Source organism: Podarcis erhardii (assembly GCF_964252035.2).
Source record: "Podarcis erhardii genome assembly, chromosome: 7".
In the NCBI taxonomy this organism is placed as follows: Eukaryota; Metazoa; Chordata; class Lepidosauria; order Squamata; family Lacertidae; genus Podarcis; species Podarcis erhardii.
This window is the reverse complement of record NC_138511.1, coordinates 59,396,846-59,421,808: the sequence shown is the minus strand read 5'-3', so window position 1 is coordinate 59,421,808 and position 24,963 is coordinate 59,396,846. Positions and strand designations below refer to the sequence as shown.

General features: G+C 46.1%; 2 protein-coding genes and 2 long non-coding RNA genes across 10 annotated transcripts; 2 read left to right on the top strand and 2 right to left on the bottom strand.

Annotated features, from left to right (window-relative positions):
* The first annotated feature begins 1,309 nt into the window (after positions 1 to 1,309).
* Positions 1,310 to 14,516, top strand: DCDC2B (doublecortin domain containing 2B). Of its 6 annotated transcripts, none has more exons than XM_081869964.1 (11): positions 1,310 to 1,763; positions 5,796 to 5,853; positions 7,215 to 7,291; positions 7,911 to 8,042; positions 9,173 to 9,319; positions 9,763 to 9,802; positions 10,422 to 10,490; positions 11,996 to 12,173; positions 13,156 to 13,259; positions 13,719 to 13,781; positions 14,240 to 14,516. In XM_081869964.1, exons 1-11 carry the CDS (start codon positions 1,486 to 1,488, stop codon positions 14,240 to 14,242), a joined length of 1,149 nt encoding a protein of 382 aa, XP_081726090.1. In that variant the 5' UTR covers positions 1,310 to 1,485; the 3' UTR covers positions 14,243 to 14,516. The 6 variants fall into 6 exon arrangements, with proteins under 6 accessions (XP_081726090.1, XP_081726088.1, XP_081726089.1 ...); XM_081869962.1 differs by having other exon boundaries at positions 13,719 to 13,797; positions 14,243 to 14,516; XM_081869963.1 differs by having other exon boundaries at positions 13,719 to 13,797.
* On the bottom strand, positions 9,326 to 12,016 carry LOC309346335. The gene is made up of 3 exons (XR_014158607.1): positions 11,884 to 12,016; positions 10,388 to 10,557; positions 9,326 to 9,463 (listed from the first exon to the last, which is right to left on the bottom strand). It is a non-coding gene; the product is annotated as an uncharacterized lncRNA (long non-coding RNA).
* A 1,299-nt stretch (positions 14,517 to 15,815) lies between the features above and the next one.
* LOC309346334 lies at positions 15,816 to 19,647 on the bottom strand. Its single transcript, XR_014158606.1, has 2 exons — positions 19,435 to 19,647; positions 15,816 to 18,389 (listed from the first exon to the last, which is right to left on the bottom strand). It is a non-coding gene; the product is annotated as an uncharacterized lncRNA (long non-coding RNA).
* A 66-nt stretch (positions 19,648 to 19,713) lies between these two features.
* LOC309345372 (IQ domain-containing protein C-like) lies at positions 19,714 to 23,162 on the top strand. 2 transcript variants are annotated; one of them, XM_081868387.1, is made up of 5 exons: positions 19,714 to 20,026; positions 20,839 to 20,982; positions 21,170 to 21,482; positions 21,744 to 21,862; positions 22,383 to 23,162. In XM_081868387.1, exons 1-5 carry the CDS (start codon positions 19,889 to 19,891, stop codon positions 22,419 to 22,421), a joined length of 753 nt encoding a protein of 250 aa, XP_081724513.1. In that variant the 5' UTR covers positions 19,714 to 19,888; the 3' UTR covers positions 22,422 to 23,162. The 2 variants fall into 2 exon arrangements, with proteins under 2 accessions (XP_081724513.1, XP_081724514.1); XM_081868388.1 differs by having other exon boundaries at positions 19,722 to 20,009.
* Positions 23,163 to 24,963: the final 1,801 nt, after the last annotated feature.

The window sequence follows — 24,963 nt, the reverse complement described above, 5'->3', positions numbered from 1 at the left end:
GTTTTGACATCTAACTTGGCAACACTGCAATTTAGCAGTATCCAGTCGCTGCTGATATGCTTTACCCTGCAAATGGTATCACAACTCGGTTTCCAGACTTCTGGAGTCCAAATCACATCATGTAGCCAAGTGGGCGGTAGGATTTAATTAGGATGAGAGTCCAAATACTTGAAACCCCCCCCCTCCAGATTCCTAATCATGATTGCCTACCCCCACCAATTTAGAAGGCAGGGGAAGAAAATAAATAGAAAGGCAATAATATTGGGAAAGGCTGACGTACGTAGTGTATGAAACAAAGTAGGCTCCCAGCAATCCCACAAAAAGCTTGGATTATCTCAGACTTATGCACCCAGTACTCCAGAGAAGTGTCCCCTGCCTAGTACCAAACCATCACTTCTGCCCCAATGCTGCTTTCTGTGGGTACAAGCAAGATGCTGTGCACAAGTGGGCCTGCTGTGGTCAGATTTACCTACATCCTTTGCAAGGTTTATGGCTGTGTTTTCCCCCCTGAGAAAAGTTAAGATTCTGGAGAATCTGGATTCTGCCCCTTGTGCCACTATCTGCATTTTTTTCTGTTCTTGTGCTGAATTGCAGAATACAAACCATCCGTGATCATCAGAGGTGGCAGCCACATTTCCTACCTGGCTGGACAGCAATGCCCAATGCAGGGAGATGGTTATGGAGCACCAGGTTCTGTGAATATTCACAGAATATTCTCCAAGAAACAATGGGCTCTGCATCACAGGAGTTATAACACGGCTGTTTGGGACTGTAGTACTTAGTCCTGCCAGGGTGTATAGAGCTTGCTTTGACAAATAAGCAGCCCAGAAGCAAGTGCTGTGGCTTCAGTGGGTAGGCAACACATTCGACCTCTTTTTTTCCATCTGTAAATTGGAATTAATAATGGACTACCTTGCTGAGTTGTTAGGTAGGCAAGCACAGGAAGGATTGCAAATTCCTTTGGAAAATAAATGTATTGCCTATAGTGTGAAAATATGCGTTCCCAAGCTGTGTCCACCAGTGGCATCACTTCTCAACATAAGTGAGAAGGGCCTGGAAGACACGTTTATAATCCTAGGTGGGAGGAACTCTGCACATGCCCATGTTGTGGGCCTGAGAACTAGATAGGTTCTGAAGTCAAAGGAAGGAACCTGGACTGTGAATGTTGTTCAAGGGAGGATCGGTGTCCATGGCAAGCCAAAAGTGACTCACTCTCTTCCTCCCTCCCTCTCGCTCTTGATGTGGCTCAGCTTTCTGGCCTGACAAGGATATTTCCTCCTCCCCTGCTGAGCTGGCAGCTATGGAAACGGCAAGCCTTGCTCTCTCAGAACAGACCTTGGCAAAGAGGCCCTGCTCAGACTGGAAGGGTTTGCAGTGGTGGGAGCTCACTAGGATTGCCCCCCACCCCCATTGCTCCGCTTTCCAACTTTGGCCAAGGGGATTTGCAAGATAAACAACCTGCTGGTACCTATAGGCCAGAGGGACATGAGCTCAGGGACAGTGGCAGTGGCCCCTGTGGCCAAGAACGTGATGGTGTATCGCAACGGGGACCCCTTCTTCCACGGCAGGAAGTTCGTGGTGAGCCACCGGCGGTTCCTGACCTTTGAGGCCTTTTTGAACGAGGTGACCAGCACAATCCACGCCCCCACGGCCATCAGAAGCATCTACACCCCCCGGCACGGTCATCGGGTCTCCGACCTGGGCGAGCTGCAGAATGGGTGCCAGTACGTTGCAGGAGGCTTTGAGAGATTCAAGAGACTGGAGTGAGTAGGCACTTGGAGGCTGGCTGTGCTGCCTGCCCTACCGATGGCAGCAGAATATCTGCCCCCCTCCCCAACCCCAAATAATCCCAGGCTCTCTGCAGAAAAGCAGCTCCACCGACTGTGAACCTGTTAGCTATGTTGACAGGCAGGGAGGGATGAAGTCAGGTATGAGGGCATTGATTTCCTACCAAAAATGAGGGTGTCTTCTCACCTGGGGCACTGCAGGATGCCACATTTTTATTTGAAAGTAGCTGCTGTTGTGTGTGTGGGGGGGGGGGGAACTGCATAGAGGGGAGTTAGGCTTTCAGCACAGCTGTCCTGCACCATTTCCGCAGATAAAAATTGTCCTCCCAAGCTGCAGTTAGCTCTGTAGGGAAACATGTGCTGGTTCAATGTGCACGTTTTCTGCTGTTGAGCAAATAACAGGATTGGGGGGGAAGTCATTTAAACCTGAAAGACCATGCCAAACAGAGTTAACCCTTTCTCCCATATGCTGTCCCTGATCCTATCCAATGTTTTTGTTTTCACATACAGCCGCCTCGTGGCTGTGAGCGTTTTAGGAATATGTTTGGGAGGTGACTAGAAATAGACACTGAATCTCGCTGTGTCTGGCAAGTCGTCTTATAAGAAAACTCCGAGAGCTCCCTCTGCTGGCACGTGGTATTTTATTTGTTTATTTATTAAATTTCCATGCTGCCCTATAGCCGTAGATGTCAGGGCTGTTCACATCATAAAATTCTCATATAAAAACACACACAAAATACATAATAAGCGTAAGAACAAAGACAACCCAATAATGCCCCCTCCCACCACACATTAAAAGGGCATCGGATGTCATTCTGCCCAAGGCCTGGTTGAAGAGGAACATTTTCTCTGGGTACCTAAGTGTATAATGAAGGCACCAACTGAACTTCTCTGGGGAGAGCATTCCACAAACAGGGAGCCACTGCAGAAAAGGCCCATTTTCGTGTTGCCACCCTCCGGCCTCCTTGCGGTAGGATCTCCTACATGAGTCCTGATGGCACGAGTGGAAGTTAAGAGCATAAGCAGAGCCCACCTGCTGGATCAGGCCAGTGGCAATCTAGCCCATTACCCTTTACCCCCCAACATTTCTCTGATGAAAATAGGGACGTCCTATTCAGTAGTAGTAGTAGTAGTAGTACTAGTAGTAGTAGTAATACCCCACCCATCTGATTGGGTTGCCCCAGCCACTCTGGGTGGCTTCCAAAGTATATAAAAACTATAATAAAATATTAAACATTAAAAAACTTCCCTATTCAGGGCTGCCTTCAGATGTCTTCTAAAGTAGGGCTGCCATATGTCTGGGTTTTCCTGGACACGTCTGGGAATCAGATTGTAAAAATGGTGGCCGGGCAACTAGGGTGATTTTTAAAATAAAAATGCTTTTAAAAATCCCCCAAAGGCCCAAAGACTTACTTGTTTTTTGGTCAACAACTTTGTCTGGATTTTCGCTCTTGGGAATATAGCAACCCCATTCTAAAGGTTGCACAGTTACTTATCTCCTTAGCTCAGGGGTCACATAACTGTATCCTCTCCCACATTTCTCTGATGAAAAGAAAAGCAGAGCATTCTGCGATCAAATCAGAAACCAGGATGGTTTCTGTAAATCCAGGACTGGCCCTGGAAAATAGGGGCACTTGGAGGGTCTCTCATCCTGTTCTTACTCTGGCCCTCTGGGAAGCACACAAGGAAGACCTGAGTGCCACAGCAACATCTCTCCCCATTTGTGATTTCCGTACCCATACAGGAGGCCCCACAATGGATTGTGTGTCCCAGGGAGACTCCCCTCCTGGATTGTGACAGCAGCAAGTATGTGATGTCAGCCCACAAACATCACAGGCATTATCCCCAGCAGGTATTGTGTATGCGTGGGCTCCTGACATACAAAGCTGATGTGCAAGGTAACAGAACAGTCTGAATTTCAGCGCCTCTTATCCCACAGTCCGCTGGGAATACAGTCAATCTTCTGGCAGGCAACAAAGGCTGATTTAAAGAGCGGTGTATCTGGTGGTCAATGTTTAGTGCAGCCTTCCTCAACCTGGTTCCCTTCAGATGCTTTGGACTACAGCTCCCATCAGCCCCAGCTAACATGGCCCAAAACAGGAGTGGGTGGGTGTCCAAAGTCTGGTGGCTTTTGGAGGGTCCCAGAGAGAAGAGGTGACTCAGCCCTTTGCCTGAGACTTGTGGAGAGTGACTGAGGTGAATCATTGTGATTATTATTAGGAGAGAACTAGAACCTTTCTGCAAGTGCTTTTGACTTTGGAGGTCATGGCTGAGGTTTCGGAGGGACAGGGCACACAAGTCTAATGAGGCTTCTATTGAAGGGCTATATTTTGCTAGAAATAATGGGGGGGCATGTTGGACTTAATATTTCTAGAAATGTTTCTCATTTTTTTAGATAAGTGGTTCTTCTTGTCTGTACAGTCTTCTAGGTGCTGTGTGGAGGGTTGGTGAAGTCACCTGTAAGCAATCTTGCTTGGGGAGGCTTTTCCTCTTGTGATTTGGCTGCCTTTGCTTGCTGATTTGATGGTAGCATTTATTGCACTCCATGAAATAAGGACCCCAGCTTGATTACTGCCCTTAACCAGAAGAGGGCATCCCTTGCTTTTGACTTTCAGATGTCTCTTGAAGACCTTTTTATGTCAACAGGCCTGTTCAGTTGTTTAAATTTTTAAAAAGACGAGCCAGTCAATTATTATGATTGTTTTGTACTGTTTTGAGGCACTTTACAGGTGTGTGTGCGTGCGCGCGCATTGTTGTACATTGCCTTAATATATTTTATGGGAGTAGGAAGTTTATAAATATTTTAAAGAAATAAATATTTTGTTTTAACATGCTGTTTCCCACTTTGGGAGCCTTTGGGTCAAAAAAGTGTATAATTTGTAGTTGTTATAATCATATATTAGAGACTGGATTAGGACCTTAGTCTTTATTTGCTCCTCAAGAGCGTTGGGGCATTTTAATGGTCGTTGACAGGGATGTTAGCAGAAGAGCAAGGTAGGTGTGAGACAGACAGAGACAGCATTTTGGAGGGCTGTTACAGTACGAAGTTGGGGGTCGTTTCTGGCTTTTGTAAACCATAGTGTCTCTGGCTTTGGTTGCCTCCAGAGAGTCACTATTTTCTGGGAGGGGGCGGGATTCAAGGGAACACCATAACTTTAGAACAAAACAAATTCCTTCCAGTAGCACCTTAAAGACCAACTAAGTCAGTTCTTGGTATGAGCTTTCGTGTGCATGCACACGAAAGCTCATACCAAGAACTGACTTAGTTGGTCTTTAAGGTGCTACTGGAAGGAATTTGTTTTGTTTTGACTTTGGCAGACCAACACGGCTACCTATCTGTAACTGGAACCATAACTTTAGGTTTGCACAACAATTAACGTTGTTCACCACTGCTGTTCAGGCTGCACAGGAAAAAAAATTGGTTCTAGAAATTTGTTTCGATTGTGCAGATAAAATATAATGGATAGAATTCCACAGGATGTGATATTAGTGTGTGAAAACAATCAAGATCCAATGATCCCCAGGCATGTACCTCCAGATGATGGAGATGTCAGGCGCCATCCTGACTCCCTGGCATCTTCATTTGTTCACAAGTGGCCGATAGTCAGGTTCAAAATGTGCCTGGCTCTTGGCTAATTTCGAACACTGGCAATAAAGCAGCAGCAGCAATGGCCATGGTGCTGCTGGTGCCTGCTTACTTGCTCACCCCTGCAAGTCCTGGAGGGCACCCCTGCTATACCGCAGCACTTTGTTGCAGATCCAAATAGGTTTTTTTAATTAATCACCCAAATGTTGCTGTTTATAAAGATCACATTGGTTTCGTCATGGGACATTAATTCCACCAAACAAGAAGCTGTAAAGCCAAATTACATGTCCAATCCATAGCAGAGGAGAATGAGACTTGGCAACAGTAGACTTAACTAGACCCAATCAGTGAGCCAGACTTGAGCTGGGATTTGACCTCTGCTTGCACACCCTGTTCATTTTCTTCCCTCACTGCTTTGACAGCTACCTAAACCCTGGAATGAAGCAGCTCAATGGGAACCAGAAGAAAGACAGAGTGCAGGTCAGTTCCAGAGGAAAGGCTGATGCTGCTTTAAAGGATGAGCAGTCTAAAGCGGTTTTCACACACACACAAAAACTTTTATTGGCACATTAGGCACTGTGGAAGCAAAAGAATAAGCTTTGCCTTCAGGCTTACAGTCTGAAAAAGTTACTCTCTCTGCTTGGCCCACCCACTCCAATATAGTCCAGTCTCTGAGAAGCCAATGCAGTGAAGCAAACCTGCAAGAGGGCTCTGAACTGCTCTGTTTCCATGTTTTTAGGCTCAGTAGAAAGCAGCTTTAAGTGATTTTAAATGTTTGGTGTTTTATTATGCTTTTATATTTGTTGGAAACCACCCAGAATGGCTGAGGCAACCGGTCAGATGGGTGGGGGTATAAATAATAGTAGTAGTAATAATAATAATAATAATAATAATAATAAGAATAATAATGTGTGTGTTTATACACAAATTGCAATGCCTGGTGGCTGATGCAAGTAAGTTATTCACCCACCCACCCACTGATTTTTCTCTTAAATATAGCAACAAGACCTTGAACTATCTATCACTGTTGTGATTCTACTTAGGTCGAAAGGCAAGCAGTGGAGGGGTACAGAATGGTCCACTCATTGAAGATGGTGATATGAATTATATAGGTTAACCTCTGAAGAGTAAATCTGCAGAGGAAGGTCTGAATCTTCCTCAGGCTGAGTGGAACCCCTTGAGTTAGTCCCATCCACCTTACAAGACTAAAAATCATACAATTGTAAGAGTTGGAAGGGAACCACGTGGGTCATCTAGTCCAACCCCCTTTAATGCAGGAATCTTTTGCCCAATGTGGGGCTTGAACCCATGACCCTGAGATCAAGAGTTTCATGCTCTACCAACTGAGTTGTGTATATATACAGTAAAGCTTTAGTCACCGTAGCAGCAAGATGTGCACTCAGCAAGCTATTGTGAAGGCTTCTTTCTGTGTTGGTGACAACAGAGACCTTGTCTTAGCAGTGCCTCTTAGGAACAGGCCTGCCAAGGCCACAATGACTCACTGCTGTGTGCCATAGTTCTGGGCTTAGCGGGGAGGGCAGCAGCCCATTTAACCTGTTGTTGGCTGTCTGGTTTCAAATTCCGAGTTTGAACTCTAGAATGCATAAAGCCTGTCAGGCTTTCCTGGGCTGCCTCTGTCTTCTGAGTCACCCCATGTCCGTCGCTTGTCAGACTTGGTCCTCCCTCCCCTCTTCTGGTCTTCCAAAAATCAGATTGTAAGGTTGCTGGGGTAGAGACCCCTGTTGGTCTCTCTTTTCTGTTTATGCTTATCTGCAGAGCACCAAGAGCACGGCTGGAGATCTCTTGTTGTCAATAACAATTTTGGTGTTTCTGGTCTTCAGAGCTACCCAGTTATTCCCCAGAAGATGCCTGTTTCGACACAGTGGAGGAAGCAGGCGAACTTGCCCTGCATTATACAGTGAGTGACTCCCTGGCTGCTTCTGACAATTTCCCCTTTGGAGCAGTAGAGAACTAAAACAAATGTTCTTTGGACAGTGGTGGTGGGGGGAGTGCAGGGATTATTAGGAAAGGGTCTGAAGGCAGAACATGCCCCGTCCCTTACCCCAGGCCTGATTCAAGCCATGTTTCTTGACTGTTATAGGGGTAAACGTCTTGGCACAAGGTCTTCGTGCTGCTTTTAGCTGGTGTGTGGTTAGCAAAAATGTATAAATCTGAATTGAGCACCTGTTGGGTGCAAGGCGGCTTGGAGGTTCCTGAAGCAACAGTGGCATTAAGTGTCTTGTTGTAAGTAGTTGGTGGATTTGGTGGTCGTCATTGTATACCATCAGTGTATACCATTCATACACTGGTTCATCTTGGTCAGCATTGTCTACAGTGACTGGCAGTGGTTCTCCAACGTTTCAGGCCAGGTTCTCTCCCAGCCCTACCAGGTGCCACTGGGGTTGCAACTGGGACCTTCCATATGCAACCATGCCACAGAGCCATGCCCCTTCCCAAAGGAACGGAGAGCTTACACATACAGGCGACTATGGAAATCATGCCCTATGCAGCCTTGTCCCTTTGCTTCTCTGTTTAAGTGTTTTTCGCAATGGGGACCTGCTAAGCCCCCCCTTCCGCCTGATCCTCAACAAGAGCACCCTGCAAGAGTGGAGTGCCGTCCTGTCCATCTTGTCAATCAAGGCGAACCTGCGGACTGGGGCTGTTAGAAGGTGAGTACTTTGAACAAGCTCCACCCCTTTTGCCTGCCTTTCGCTTTCCAACAACGAGATTCTTTGGGAAATGGACCCAAAGTTTTTTGTCTCCTAGGAGGCACCTCTATGTGGGATTTATTGAATTCTGGAACACTGGCTATTTATGTGTTGTTTAGTGCCAAAATAGACTATTAAGTAGTTTACAAGTAGAAAAACCAGCTGGGAATGAGATGCTTGCCGTATGGGGCTGCCTTTCCAAAGGTGTAGTGGTTAGAGCATTGGATGATGACCTGGGAGACCAAGGTTCAAACCCCTACTCAGTCATGAAGCTCACTGGGCGGCCTTCGGCCAGTCACTCTCTGCCCAACCCACCTCACAGGGTTGTTATAAGGATAAAATGGGGATGAATCCCGCCTTGAGCTTGAAGAAGTGGGGTATAAATGCCATAAATAAATAAAAGTAATTGGAATTGCTACATTCTTCCTCTGAAAGTGCCCATTCCTAGGAATATGTGCAACAAGGTTTGCTGACTGCGGGTTACAAGCAACCACATGGTCTGTAGGAAGAGATCTGCACTCTGTTTCATATTGGCATCACTGTCATAGTTTTTCTCCCAAGGAATTTAGGGAACTGTAATTTGGCAATTCTGCTCAAAGTCCCAAGCTGTCAACACAGTTCCCAAGGGAAGACAGTGACATTTAAACCCACATTGTTTTGTACAGTAGGTTTAATGTTTGAATAGAATACCAATTCAATATTATTATTATTATTATTATTATTATTATTATTATTATTATTATTATCATTATTTTACAGTAATGCAGAAAGGTGCAAAGTTCGTTCTCAAGGCTTTGTAAGCATTTTGGTTTGCTAGTTTCACTTCAGATTTATAGTGAAGTTTCAGAAACTACTTTATACTGAGGCGGACCATTAACCCATCTGGCTCAATATTGCCCACACTAACTGGCAGTGGCTTTCCAGGGTTCTCTCCCATGCAAAGGTTGTTTTCTGCATGCGAAGCAGGTGCTGCACCACTGAGCTATGGTCCTTCTCCATTCAAATATAGAACTTTCTCTCCATCCTCAATCTCATTCCCAGTTTAGATTTCCCTGCCTGTTACAGATACTTGCTTTTCTGTTTCTGGCCAGGCTCTGCAAGCTCAATGGCGATGCTGTTTCCACTGGTGAAGATCTGGTGAGCGGCAACTACTACGTGGCGGTGGGCCTGGAGAAGTACAAAGACCTGCCCTACTTCGAATTGCTGGTGCCCCCAAAGATAACACACCAGCCAATTCGGTAGGTGGCTGAAGTCACTGAGGGCCAGTTCAATTGCCACTCCTTAGATGGCCATAAGTCCGTAAACACCAGCCCCTCCCACTCCTTCGTGGTTGTGTTCATGCTGCTAAAACTTGTTCAGTCCCTCTTGTTCCAAACATAGCCCTTTAAAACAAATTAAAAATCAATCATAATCGTATTTGTAGGCCGCTTTTCTACAAAACAAATAATGCTTTTACAACCAAGGAAACAGGAATGCATTTCAAAATCAAAAAGTGCAAAAACAATGTCCTAATTACATAGTGAAACAACACAATAGCAGATATAACAGCGTACCAAAGGCAACTTTTTAGCACTATAAGAATTATTATTTTAAAATAAATCTTACCTGTCCAGACCCTCTTTCCCTAACTAAATTTATCTGGGTGTGGGCCGCAGTGAATTTCCTGCTTCTATGATTACAGGGACCACTCAAATAGCAGACGAATGAGCCACAATCGAGGGGTAAGTTTTGCTGACTTCCCCAGGGATGGTGCTGACCAGGGATTCTGCTGGTTGAAGGGGCAAGGGTGGGGACAGGACTTCCAGATGGGTTGGTTTGTCATATGGTGGATTTGGTGGTGCTCATGCAGAATGGCCAGCCCATGTTTCTTCTCAGATATTTTATGAGAAAAATATTTTATTCTAGATTTTCCCTTTCTGGGAAAAATCCATTTTTTAAAAAAGGGTTTCCAGTAACCATTGGGTAGCACCCAAGGAGTTTGTTAGATTCTTCAAAAATAGTGTGATTTCTGCAAAACGCTTGCTTCCCTGTGTGATGTATTGGGCTGGTCCATCCCCATTTCATCAAATAAAAGAGATCACAGGGAAGCTAAAATCTCACATTGCTAAATCTCAGTGCATAGGATTTCCTGATGTTGTGCCACAAAAGTCTGCCCTTTCCATTGCCACGGCTCAAAACCCAATTGAAATGTAGAGATAGGCTTTGGTTCCTCTACTCGGAATTCCAGCCCTCTGGGTCTGCCTGTCTTTTTAAAATGAAGCAGCCTTGGGTTAAGTTAACAATTAATTTGATTTATTCACAATTACCCTGGTGGGAATTTTATATCTTCTTTTTTTCCAGTCAGCTAAGCTCCACCTGGCTCCGCTAGAGGGGTCCAGTGACTCAGCACTCCTTGAACCGCCACAACAGGTAGAGAAACACAAACAGCAGCTCTGGGGAAATGGGGGCTTCTCCTCACGCTTCTCTTTCGTGTTGACTGAAAAAGGGAGCTTGTGATTACATGGTCATCAGTAAAAGTGCACAAATAATATTACTGCAAAGAACTTAACAAAGACCCCCTAAGGTTTGTGCAGCCTTAAAAATTCATTGATGTCATATTTTTAAAAACATGTTTTTATTGTATCTCTCCCTTCCATCATTAAATACTTCTATCTGCCACCCCAGAAAAGCAAATGGTGGCTCTTAATATGCCATTTGGGACAAATGTTTGAACCATTTAAGACAGGGGTGAGCAATCTCCAGACTTCAGGCCAGATTTGGCCCTGTGTGGGTTCCAGTTTGGCTTGTGAGACTGTTTTCCCCAAACTACACCCGTCTTCCCCATACCTGATGTCATATAGAATAATAGATTCACAGAACTGCAGAGTTGGAAGGTAACCCAAAGGTGTTATAGTCCAGTCCCCTGCAATGCAGGAATCTCAACACATGGTCTTTCATCCAGTTTTAAACCATACTGGACCCTGCTTAGCTCTGCAAATGTAACATCAGGTATAGACGTAGGTAGATCATCTGCATGACCAAATTCCCTGTGGGGCACTTGATCATGGTTCATTGCCCATCAGCAGGTGAACTCAACCCATGGTTGCACAGCCAATCCCTCCAGAATGCAGCTTTGCCAAGCATCGGCCTGCCCAAGCTCCTCTTGCTGCAGCCCCCAAGCAGCTAGCATTGTAATGACCCTGTGAGGGTGGGAACAGAAGGTCATCAGACCCACTGGGCCAGGAAGACTCCACACCCCGATTTGAGATGGTGCATTTTCAAAGTGGATGAATCTCCATGAGGTTGCCATTGAGTCCACCCTCTAGAATTAGAGAGTGATGACAAATGATGGATGTGCTGGAAGCACTTGTTCTCTGGCTACCCAAGTCTGCCATTTTATTTTGTGGGGACCCTTTCCCCAAGTTTGCTTCAGCATGAGAATATGGAGTGGGAAAAGTCATCCTGTGGTGTGTCTTCCACCTTGGCAATCATTGTGTGGAAACAGCCCTGTTTCTCCCTCAAACCCGATGGCCAGCTCAAAAGTGACAAGGTAGCACTCATTGTTCTCTTCCCCACTGTTATCCTCACAACTCTGGGAGGTAGGTTAGCCTGGGAAGCTATGACTGGCTCAAGGTCACCCAGTGGCCGAGTGGGGATTTGAGCCCTAGTCTCCTGGGTCCTAGTCCCACACTCTAACAACTACACCACACTAGCTTTCTTTTTTTGGTGGAAAGAGCCTAGTTGTGTCAGCAGTGAAATGTGAGTGTAGGAGCTCACAAGTGACAGCCATGGCAACTTGTGTGATTGTGAAGAAACATCTCACCTGAGCATCAGCACTCATAAATGTGGAGATGGTGGGGCTCCCAGCTCAAATAAGGCACCACTCCTAGAAATAAATTTCTCCTGAGAATGATAGAATTGTCTCACACTTACAGCTGAACCTTCGGAGAGTGCAGTCCACAGGGATTGTGCAGAAGGAGAGCAGCCAGAATCTTTCCGCGGTGACGCGGAAAGGCAGGAAGCACCTGCACAAGGAGGCAGACTCCATCTTCCACGCCAAGCCAGGCCAGGCCGGGCGTATCAGGAGGAACTCAAACCAGAATTCTGACCAAGGTAAAAAGGAAAAGGTTTTCTTGCTTGGAATCTCTGTCAGCTAAGCCAGCCCCACCAGACCTCCTCCTCTCCCTCCCCCCAACTGTCATCCTGGGGGCAGCCATTCTCTCAGGCTGCCTCAGGGGGAGAGATGGGAAGCAACAGGGCTAATGTAATCAGATTTGCTCGAGAATCATTTCCATCAGGCCCCACCTGCCCCTGAATTGTGCCAGCTGGTCAATATAGGAACAGCTGTGTAGTGCCTGAGTTTTTTTATTTTCCTCTCCCCTCCCTGTTCCTTTTCCCTTGTGTGCTGTGTGAATTTTTAGCTGATAAGCCTGTATTGTTTTGATTGCATGTAAGCCACTCTGGGAGCCTTTTGGGCTGAAGAGCAGAGTACAAATGTTATTAATGAATGAATGTTGCACATAACACAAAGATAGCCTCATTGGTCATTAAGAAACAAAACTCAAATCCCTATGAGGGGCAGTGTATTCATTCAGGCCAACCAAATGTCTTTATTGGTTGGTTTAATATGATTGTAGTATCCTTAATACAGTAGTAATAAAGATGGTAGAATTCACATAAAGCCCAACTGCATGTAGTATGACCGGTGTGTGTGCTGTGAAGGTTGTGGAAGGTCTCGGGTTGAGCCAGCTTGATTTACATTTAGGCTGTGCCCCCTGAAGGTTCCGTCTTCCATGAATTTGTCCTTAGCTGGTGGCAAGAACTGATGGCGTAGTGAATCCCATCCATCATGTGTGAGAGATGTTGAAAACTTCTCTGGAATATGACGTAGCTGTGTTATTCAGAAGTACCTCTTGGGTGAAATGAAAGGGTGCTCCTAATTTTAAGGGGAAAGGTCATAGGATTCCCCCAAAGTGAAGAAGACTTCAGACTTGTAGGCCATTTGGGTAGGCTGCCTTCACAATCCCATTTCCTCTGGTAAGGATACCCCAGGATACAAAATAATGTTTTCTCAAAATGTTTTATTTTCCTACAGATGAAGGAAGTGTTTACAAAATAAAAGGTGTAAGGGAAGAGATACAGAATGCCCAGGAAATCAGAGATGATGAAAACACGCAGGTGGAATTGCCTCTTGACCAGGTATGAGGGTCAACATCTTTAGGTCTTTAGGTCAACATCTTCTGGATTGATTTTATGAATGGAAACTCTCACCACCGCAAAGAATCCCAGTGAGTGACGAAACTTCAGCAGGAAGAATTCACTCTCAAAATGTGTCTAGGGGAGGAGTTATGGAGAACTCTGAATATTGGGTTGGAGTCTCTTTGCCTTTACATTGACTCGAAAGCTGAAAGCTTTTTTAGATGTCCATCCTCACACAAGGAGCCTGTTGTTAAATTTTACATTCCAATTGTGGCCATGATTCTAAAAAGCAGCTGGCTTTGTGGCTGTGGCCAACTTACTGTACAACCCTCTACACAGAAGCAAGTCCCATTTTCTTCACTGGGACTTACTGCTGTATGGAGCAACAAAGCACTTCTCCAGCTGTGTGTGTTGTGAATCCTCTTGGGCCTCTTCAATTTTATCTCCCCTTTTTTCCAGAAAGCTGCAGAGACTGTAGAAGAGGAAGTTGTGCCCCAAAGTGAAGCTTTGCAACGCAGGAAGGTAAAGTAGCCGGAAGGTAAAGTAGCTGTCTCATAGAAATGTGCATATTGTCTGCAGCACCTTTCACAGAAAAAAAACGTATCCATAGTTTAACCCCTTCACCTTAGAAAAGGTGGTTAATCACTTGAGCACAAAATACCATTTATTCTTGCACGTGTTACCTTTTTCTAAGACAGGGGTGGGGTACATCAGTGGCCCTCCACATCTTGCAGGACTCCCATGTCTCATTGTCCCCTGCAGGCAGCATGGCCCAATGGTCAGGGATGATGGGAGTTGTAGTCCAGCAACACCTGGGACACCACAAGTCCCCCATCCCTGTTCTCTTCCTACAGCCCTCCTACTCCAGCAGTTGCACCCCAGTTCAACCTTCCTTCCAAAGCCCTCTAGATGCTTATTTCAATATTTTTTGGAGACAGCACTAGCCTTGTATTTTAATTTCTAATTCTTTATGCATCAAGTAGGTTGAGAATACTGACAAACTACAGAAGGCCCACACAATTCAGTGTTCTGCTGGTGACTCACAGGAAGAAGTGACAAGAAAGCCTCCTTTTCATCCGGCTTGAAGAAACTTTGTTTCACCTGAGAAAAGACTGTGGTAACACAAAGACCCGGCAAGGCTTTTCCTAGATATGAGTGTGTGAGAGATCCTTAAACAACCACATGCTGGTTTTGTGCAATCTTCGACTCAAATGCTTATCTTATGGATGTTCTTACAATAAAGATGTAGCATTGGAATGCTCTCTACTTTGGAATGTACATCTGAGGATCACATCACAGAGGTGGGCTGTGGTGGTGGGATCCAGGAGGCGGAAAGGGGCGCAGACCTCAATGGGACTGTGTGAGACAACTGATACTTGCTAGTTTAATACAGTGACACACACACACAAATATGGGAATGGGTAAACAGGTCAGTTAACAAAATAAAAAAAATCCTTCCAGTAGAGACCAACTAAGTTTGTTATTGGTATGAGCTTTCGTGCGCATGCACACTTCTTGAGATACACTGAAACAGAAGTCTCCAGACCCTTATATATAGTGAGAGGGTGGGGAGGGTATTACTCAGAAGGGTGGTGGGAATGGGTGATTAGCCGATAGGTGTGGTAAACCTGTTGAGGACTGTTAACGACTGCAATTCCCACCACCCTTCTGAGTAATACCCCTCCCCACCCTCTCACTATATATAAGGGTCTGGAGACTTCTGTTTCAGTGTATCTCAAGAAGTGTGCATGCGCACGAAAGCTCATACCAATAACTTAGTTAGTCTCTAAGGTGCTACTGTAAGGATTTTTTTTTTTTTGTTTCGACTACGGCAGACCAACACGGCTACCTACCTGTAACCACGACAGTTAACATCAACTACGGGTGTGCAAGAGAAAGTGTGCATGCACTCACTTCACTTTTCCAAGGGATTTGTGCAAAAGTTGGGTCCAGTAGAATTAATCTGAGCCTTGAGAGCACATCGTGCGGGAAACGGGTGTCCAACTGCCTCCTTCAGTTCTAAGTACTTTTCAAGGGAGAAGGTAGTAAGGAACCTCATCATCTCATGATCAAGAGGGCAGTAAGCCAGGAGTTCAGGGGCTTTATATGGGCTGGGAGACATCATTGTGGCAGTGCAAGTCAGACTGGCAAACTGTGTCTTAAAATAATTTTTTCTCAATTCTTGTTCATACTATAACCACATTTGCTATAAAATTGATTCTGACCCAGATTTGGGATTGAAAATGTCTTGATGGTCCTGCTAGATGGTCTACACCAGTGGAGGGTGCGTGCGAGTATATTGGTTCTCCTATAGCTTTTCAGCTTTTAATACTAATATGTTTTGAAGGGAGGGAACTGGCACTACACTTTAGTGACTTATCTGGCTGATAGCAATCCTAGGGGACTGCTGCTCTGCCCCAAGGCTCCTCTTGGCTGTGTCACCCTCCTGTGCCCTCCCCATTCATTTGCTAAGGGGCCCTTTCATTTCTTGGATGGATTTTTAAATGTCATTGTAAACTGCCTTGGGAACTAAGGCTGAGAGATGGGGCACAAATACATAATTGCAAGGCTTGATTTAAATATGAGGCAGTGTGGGGAGACAGACTGTTTAATAATGCATCTCTGTCTTCAAGCAAACTTATACATTAGCATTCACCATATACTGTCAGTACAAAACATTTATTTAGTGTCAACAGTGCATAACACCCCTCTCAGTTCCAGACTAAGGTTACCATATTTTGAAGAACAAAAAAGAGGACACATTTGCTAACTTCTACTTTTAATTACCTCATGGTATGTCACTTTCAAATGCACTTTGATCTTCTTTCTGATGTTGTCTGGCCCAAGCATATTTCTCTGTAGATCTTATCTTATTCAACAACTGCTTATTGCTTAAGAGATAAGCATGAAATTCCTTGCAAGTAAAGTGCTTATAATTATATTGTACTAGCAATATACTCCGCAGCGATTCCAAGGATAAGTGGCCTCTTTCTTTGCTCCACCAACTCTGCATCAAAGAGAAAATGTGTTCCATATTTGCATTATCATGTGATGCAACAGCAAAAAAAAACTGTGCAATCTTCAAAAGTTCTGAGTGGCACATGTTTTGGGAAGTCTCAAAGTACTTGGTCCACTTCTGATGTGCCTGAAGATTAATGAACCTATCATCACCTTTGTATTGATCCACAAACTTCTTGAGGTTGCAGAATTGATCAAAGCATTTCACATCATCTATGGACACATCCCTGTCCAGGAGAAATTTTATGGAAAGTTCTACCTTATCCCACTCAAGTGACTCACTAAGAGACATCCACATGAAGCATGAAAACTCTTTCATGCACTCCATCCATTTTCCCAGATATTCTATGCAGCTGTCATATAAGCTATTTACTTCTGCATAGAATTTGTTACACTCTGCACCAAGACCCTCCTTACGCTTTTCTTCTAGAAGGCTCTTAACTTTGAGGGACATAAAGTTGTTGCTTTTATGTTCATTGAGCACGTTCTGAACACAAAGCAGAACTTTCAGAACCTCTACAACTGAATTATTTTCCCTTTCGAGTTCTAAAATATATGAGTGAAACATACTCATGAGAGACTGCAAGTGCAATAAATAAACCTCACTAAATGCGTGTTCAAAAAACCTTTTTAACACTGTTGGTGGATTATTCTGCGAGAGAAAAAATGCCTTGACAGCTGGAAACACGCGAATGAGTCTATTGACGCCTGGAAATAATGACAACCACCTTGTCTTGCTATGAGATAGCAGCTTTTTGTATTCAGTATCTACAAATTCACAGTACTCCTTTAACTGCTCCGTTCGGACTGTATAGATATGAAAGTACTGGTATATCTTGAAAATGATGCTCTCAACATCAATGTCCAAAGTTTCTGCTGCCTGATGAACACAATTATTCAAAATGTGTCCTGGACATCCCACACCAATTAAAGTTTTGTTATCTAGCTCATTGTTCAACTTTGCAAACACATTTCTTCCTTCTGAATCCCATCGTATCCCTCCAAACATTGTGTTGCAGTTGTCACCTGTGAATGCTATGCATTTCTTTAGCAGTCCTTTACTTTCAAGAGTTTCCTTCACATATGACAAGATTGTATCTGCAGTCTCATTGGGTTGGCTTCGCATTTCAATTATTTTGGACTGCAAACCACCACTTTTCCAGTCAAAATACTGAATAACTATTGGAAACACCTTTACTGAACCATGGCTACTCCCATCAGTAGAAACTCCACAATAACATACGTCATTTTCTTCAATGCTTTTCAAAACATTTTCCAAACAATCGGGTGCCAAGACAGAATTTACAATTGCTTCTGTCTTGGTTTTTGCACTTGAAAACTTCCTTGCGATATTGGAATCTGGGAATGTCGTCTTCAGTAGGCCTGATGTGCACGCCATCACGTTATAACTGTTGTGGTGCTTAACAGTGTGAAAAGCAAAAGTTCCTTCAGCTGCGGTTACTTCATCTTCTAATTTGCTGCACGGTCTTATGAAAAAGTCTGTTAATTGTGCTGAGGAAGCTTCGCCTCGAATTGCTTTTTTGTGTTTTTCGGACTCCACATGTGATTGCAGGTCACGTCCTCCTTTATTTGCCACAGAGACAAATGTACCCGGTTTACATATCATGCATTCACCTTCAAAATCATCTCTACCTCTTCTAAAACAGGTATACTTCTTCTGTAGCCCAACAGAAAATTTACATTTTCTTTTCGGCATTTTGTAGTGTAGAAGCACTAAATCTCAGTTTTGCCTGAAATGTTTGAACCAGAAAGCAAAAACAGCTCTTGAAAGTAGTATGCAGAACTTAGGTTTATACAATTATCCTTTCCATGTGGGAAAATATTAGTCCAAGGTGTTATCCTGAATTTAAGGAGAATTTCAAAAGTTCATGAGGTGGTTCTGCAGACTTCAGAAGTGTTTGAAGTGGAAAAGTGACTGAGCTGGTTTTAATCCCAATTCGCTTTTTAGTCAACGTTTTCCCTTTCAACCGAAGCAGACTCTGCAGGTCAGCATCCAGCTACCTTTTGTCCCCCACAAGTGAGGCAACAGGTTGCAAAACATCCAGGCCTCATGTTCAGAATCCAGATCTCCAGATCACCTAGAAGGCCAGGCTGGGAAGAAGAGACAAGACACATTGCAATCAGTGTTCCTTTCTCTAGACGTGAACACCATGTACTTGTGAACAAGGAAGCCTTAAAGTAATAACATGCAACGAAATCCACACTGATTGCGCTGGAAGCATACGCTAAAATCGGCAGCAAGGCGATACTATCATGGGAGGCAGGCGCGAAGGAAACCAGAGGAATTAAAACTGTCAAAAAGGACGCTCCTTGGCCCAACTAGCCAAAGAGAAGGCAGTCCTCAGTGAAAGGAGGAGTTGCAGTTGCAACCCCAAGGCATAAGAGTTACTTGGGAAAAGTCCCCGTTACGCACCGTGTGGCTTACTTCCGAGTAAACACGCAACAGGACGGCGCTGCAAACCACCGGAGGTGGCAAGCTCGGATCCGGGACCCGAGGAAAGAAAGAGGGGGCGGAGGAGGAAAAGCGCCCGTGGATCTCAGCGCCTAACCTGCAGGAGTGTGCGCGCGTTTCCTGCCCTCCATAGCTGTCAACCTTCCCTTTTTTTGCGGGAAATTCCCTTATTCCAGCGCTGTTTCCCGCTGCTATCCCGGATTGTTAGATATCCCGTAGACTGTCCCCGGGACAGGTGAGGCTGCTGATCCCTTATTTTCGAATCTGAAAGTTGACAGCTATGCTCCCCTCCCATTTCATAGCCAGGTAAAGTCGGGTACGACTCCCCCCCCCCCGCCCCAGGTTGCCCTATCTACACTCTCCCTCCCTCGCAATCCGCCTCCAACTGCCGCCCCTCGACCAAGCTGGACCCCAACGGAACTTCAGTCCCATAATTTTTTTCCCTTGGAAGAAGAAAGGAGACGGGGGAAGGACGGAGAGGCCACATGCTCGAGGCGGGGGGGGGGGAAGAGACGGAACTAGGGGAGCCTCAGAGCCCGGCTTCTCCTCCCTCCCCCCCCCCCGGGACGAGCCCCGCCCCCCACACGCAAGCATTGTTTCCTTCGCCTCCTCTTCCCTCAGGCCGGTCGGCGGTGTGGAGGGAGAAGGAGGAAGCGTGGTCGCCGCCGCCGCCGCGACTCTCACCTGCCAGCCAAGTTCCAGCAAAGCACAGCAGCTCCAGTCGGGATCCCGGATTTTGAACGCTTCTCTTTGCCGCCGTTTCTCCCCCGCCGCGCCCACAAGGCCTCGCTCGAGTCTGCCAGCCAGTTCCAAAATGGCGCGGCTCAGAGGCGCATGCGCGATGCCTTGCGAACAAGCCTCGCGAGAGTTCGCCACCAGCCGCCGCGAGCAGCAGAAGAGACTTGTCTGCGGGCAGTAGTGGGCGGGGGGCAGGTGGGCTGGAGGAGGGGCCGCGCGCGCGCCAGACGTTACAATTAATTTGAAAGCAAATAACGGGAATTTTTTAGTTTCCCCATTCGCCTCCGTCATCCAGCCCGGAGAACGAAGAGGGCGCCTGGACAGCGCCACTTCGCGGCCGCTCTGAGGAACTTCAGGAAAAAGGAAGAAGAAAAGAGACCGCGCTTGTCGCGCTTCGCTGATGTCATCGAGAGACGCGGTTGCCAGGGCAGCCAACGCCGAGGAAGATGATGGAGGAGAGCGAGGAAGAGCAGCAGGAGCTAGTGCTGAGGAGGAGGAGGAAGGTGCTGGGGACGCTGCAGGTGCCGGAACCAGGATAGTGGGTGGCACTGGTTGGCATGGTGGACCTGCCACTCAAGGCAGACCTAGGAGTGCTCGTCCTCATGGTTTGGCTTCCTATCGTGGCCTCATCCCCCTGGAGACCCTGAAAAGGAGCAGCAGCCCTGGGAGGGTGGGAGGCTTGATGTGGGTGCAAAGCAGGCGAGAGGAGCTTTGCATGCAAGACTGGGAGCTTCTGCATGCAAAGCAGATGCTCTACCGCTGAGCCATTACTCTCCCTTCCCAACATGGCCTGCTTTGCGTAAATACACATTTCACCCACCCGACCCCTTTCCTCAGTGATTCCCTTGCAGCAAATAAACTGCTCTGCTTAAAGCATTTTGTGCTGCTGCTGCTGCTGCTGCTGTTTTTAAATGGAAATGGTGGCTTCTGTTAAAGAATGCCCATAGGGAAAAGTTCTCAAAAGCGGTGGTGGTAGCATGTACTATATAAATACACACACATACATATGCCTTTTGCTCATATTTCTTTCCTTTCCTGCCTCCAGCATCTGTTCTCTTGGGATTGGGGTCAGGAGCGCAGTATACTAGGACTGCCAACTTCCTAACTGGCCTTTCTCCTGCATCTTGTACAGCAGCCTGGCAAAGGTGGAGATAGAAAAACCATCACTATATAATTCCTGCTTGTTGGGCTGCTTTTTAAAGCCACAAGACCAGGAACTGGGGGGACTCATGGCAACCCTAGAAGGCTGGTCTGTGTAGACTTGTCTTATTAAACCAGGCTTGAGCTAATGGCCTTTAATTCCTTCCTAATTTGTGACTGTTATTTTTTTATGATTCATTTACTTCCTAGGCTCATGTCAGGGGTTACCTGGTCAGGAAGAGATTTCAAAGCTTAAAGGGGGAATATGATAGCATCGTCAAGGAGATTGAAGGGGATCTGGATTGGCTGAAGTGGGACAGTCATTACATGCCTGTGCCGGTGTTTCTTCCAAAGGTATGGTTACTGGTTCTTTCTACTCTTGGTAGAAGCTGGCAGTGCTTATAATTTCGCTGGCTTTTAATTGCACGAGGAGGAGAGAGAAGAGGGAAATGAAAACTGGCGGCAGTAAAAGTGAGGGTGATACTTAATGTTGCAGCCATGCATTGAAAATGGTGCTCTTCTTCCTCTGCCTTAAATATAGTCTGTCCAGAAGCCAACAAAAGCCAAGGAATTAAGTGTCCAAGAGCCAGGGGCCAACAAGAACAAGTTGCATGAAAAGGAGACAGCGTTTTGTTGTCAAGAAGAGCTACTCTCCAAAAAAACCCTTTATTGCAAGATGCAATCACCAGCTGAAGTGGTGGCAAAAACTGAGGCTGAGGAGCATCTTGTGGGCAGGCCCCCTGGGAATGCTTGCAAACTGCCAGGAGAGAGTGAGGAAGGCATGTACCACAATAGCATGTCGTCCGAATGGAGCAGCATGATCCTCAACATGGAGTCTCCAAGGCTGAGCCAAGGTAAGGCATGTGGAACAATTTGAGACTCCAAGCTCCCACCCACTGTCTTCCTTTGCTTTGCAGTACAGTCGCTGTTTTTCTCTGTTCTTCAGCATCATCACCCAACATAGTGCTTTTTGCTTATGCTGAAAAGGCAAGTTCCTGCCCCAATAAACTTACCTGGTAGTGGGGGGCAGGGAATAGGAGCCAACTGGTGGGGAGAGACATGGGGGGCAGACTAAGAGTGGTTTCTTGACCTTTTGTGCACCTCTTGTTGTGCAGAGCTTCATTTCCAAAGAGTACCAGAGATGCCCCAAGCTGTGCCTGACCTCCAGCGCTACCGAAAGCACCTGGCCATGGAGCTGCTGTGGCTGCAACAAGCAATTGCCAGCCGTAAGAACGTAAGAGCTGGTCCTCAAGGAGCCATGGGGTGTCTTCTGTGGATGGGGAAGAGATGCTAGGAGAGCCAGTGCTGTGGTGCGGAGCTGTGACTTCTTGTTCACACCTTTGTAAGATGCCTACAGCACCCTCCCACCATTGAGAAAAGAGCTGGTGGGTCTGGGATGATCCCTCAGCTTTTGTTTCTTTTAATCTCAGTGGGTGGGTAAAAGGTAAAGGTAAAGGGACCCCTGACAAGTCCAGTCATGAAGGACTCTGGGGTTTCGGCGCTCATCTCGCTTTACAGGCCAAGGGAGCTGGCGTTTGTCTGCTTCCGCAGACAGTTCAGCACCAAATAGCTAAAACTGTCAAAGGCACTATCCATTGGAGTCTAATGGGGGTGCTGGTGCTTATTACAATTTAATATTCATTTCAGAACCAATGGTGCCCTAGGTGCTGTACAAAGGACAAGACTTCATCTGCAACTCATTTCCTTATTTCTTCCTTTCCTCTCTCTTTTCTCCCTCCCTCCCTTCTTCGTAGTATTTGATCCTGAAACAGAAGTTGGGGAGCCCAGAGTGACTGCCGACTTGGAGGTCTCCAGCCTATGTTCCCAGTCAAACAGAAACAGATGTAACTGCTCTTACCAGCCATCAGGGGGAAGAAAGCATTGGGGGAGCAGCTCCCACCATGACTGCAGGGAAAAGCTTGTAGTTCCCTGGAGCTGGCTACTCCACATGCCCCCAGCTTTGATGTTTGTGAAAGCAACAGTGAAGATTCTCTTCCGATTTATCTGTTGTGAGTGAGGCTCAGAGCCCATTTCTACAGACTGATAGCTGGTCTACCTTGGATGAAATCTGAACTTTACATGAGCTATTAGCACCCTTTATGGTCTGTGTATTGGCTTGTTCTGCAGTCTGTTGGTTGTTGACCTTGGCTGCATGTGGATGATTTGACAGAAGGAGGTAAGTCCCAAATTGGAGGCGGAGCTTTGTGCCTTCATAGAGTTCAGCTCCCATAACTGTACTCCAGAGCTTACAAATATCACTGTGAAGTGATAGACATGGCTCTTAACCTTTGTAGAACAGGCTGCATTCAAGCCACACAGTGTTTAGATGTGCATCAGCACACCCACAACCACCTCTCCATCCTCCATGGACAATTTCTAAAAAGAGTTAAATGCACACCTGTGACAGAGGGTGTAGTGCAGAGACTTGTAAGGGAAGATGGATGAAGAAAAGCTGATACTGTGGAGAACACACAAGAGGATAACAAGTGGGTGGCATCATCATGTAGGTGTCCCATAAAAAATGAGGGAACAATGTGTTAGCTCTCTGCTAAATGTGCAAAACAAGGGCTGTTGGATTCTAGGGGAACTGCAAGTGTCTAGCGCAGACAACTGCTAGATGTCTCTATTCCATTACTTATTTTGTTGTCCTTTTTCTCATGGTCTCCCTGCTACTTGCCTTACTCTTGCTTTTGATGAGATGCTCTTTAGAAGGTGCCCCATGCAAACAGGACCTCTCTGCAGCTAGAAACTTGGATTTTCAAAGGGATAAAATGGCTATCAAGAGCACTGGTCAGGCACCCAATATCCTGGTCCCAGGCTTCTTTGGGGAGAGGAGAGATACGGTTGTGACTACTTGAAACTAAACAAACACATGCACAAGCCTAGCTAAGAACCAGTTTCCTTCAGAACCTCCAGGCTCCCAGTTTGGCAGAGCTCCAGGCAGTCCGTTCTGGCCAGAAAGAAGAGACTCTGCCTGAAGTTTTGGCTTCCTGTTTCCTTCAAGGGGTTGAAGGGAGTTTCCGAACCTGTATTTTTTTTTTTGGCAGTTTGTATATCATGGTTCCCTCCTAAAGAATAGATGTTGCTTGATAAGTGGTATGTTCTATAGCACATGCCTTTGTTTGTCCTGCTTGTAAACCTAAAGGGACTCAAGGAAGAACGGGAAGAAATTCACCTAGCCAGGACCTTTCACTTCTTAGCTCTGGCACAACCAGAACCTCTTAGACCAGGCTTCCTCAACCTCGGCCCTCCACATGTTTTTGGCCTACAACTCCCATGATCCCTAGCTAGCAGGACCAGTGGTCAGGGATGATGGGAATTGTAGTCTCCTAACATCTGGAGGCCTGAGGTTGAGGATGCCTATCTTGGACTCTTGCAGACATAAATTTTATTTGTGGGGCCCTCCTTTCTATTCCCCCACCCAAACTGAATTGGGTAGGTCAGGTTTTAATTTCAACAGTGCCAGCTAAATGATGTTTGTTTTGGTGGGGTGGTCATAAGCCTCACTCATTAACTTCCCCCTTACACCAGATAATATGAGGAAAATGATATTAAGCCTCACTTAAGAGGCTGGCATAATAACCTTCCCATGCACAGACATAAAGAAGTGGCACACAAGCCTTGAAAAAATGTGGGGCAGGATAAAACCCAGAAGGATTTCAGGGTGGCTGGAGACACTGGCCTTAGAGATGCTGTGTGTGTGAAATCCCAACATAGTTGATAATGTGGATATAAAAAACAGATGTCACATTCCTAACCTTCAACAGATGGGAACAGGGAAGACCCTGGGCTGGCACAGGCTCTCTTTGGGGCATCTGGACCCAGAAGCCTTGCCTTCTTTTCCCACTCCCTAGATGCAGGATGGCTTCCTTCCCCCAACACCCCTTCTCATCCCCTCATCCACTGCATTCCAGGCAACATCCTGCCCAGCCCCCCCCCCCCCGCCTGCCTGCAGGAAAACATCTGGCTCCAATTAGAGCAGCAGCAGGAGGAGAGGACTGGCTATTTTTATCAAGCCAAACTAGGGAGGAGTGGGATAAACAGCAAAAGGAGCAGGGAGGAAGGGGTGTGTGCCTTGAGCCCTTTTTGTCCCAGGACCAATGACCCCAAATGTCCTACCAGGGGCCAGATGCTGTCAGGGGTGGGGTTTGTTTTCTTGGATGGAAGAATTGGTTGCTTTCCCTAATTGCAAAATAAACTCTTTAAGCATCTGATTTTCAGCTGTGCTTGTCCCTGCTCCACACTGCCCATTCCCAGCCCAGACAGATTTACTCTGCTCTCACTCGCCACCCCTCCCACATCACCAGTGCTGTGTCTCTGGGGGAAAACATGCGG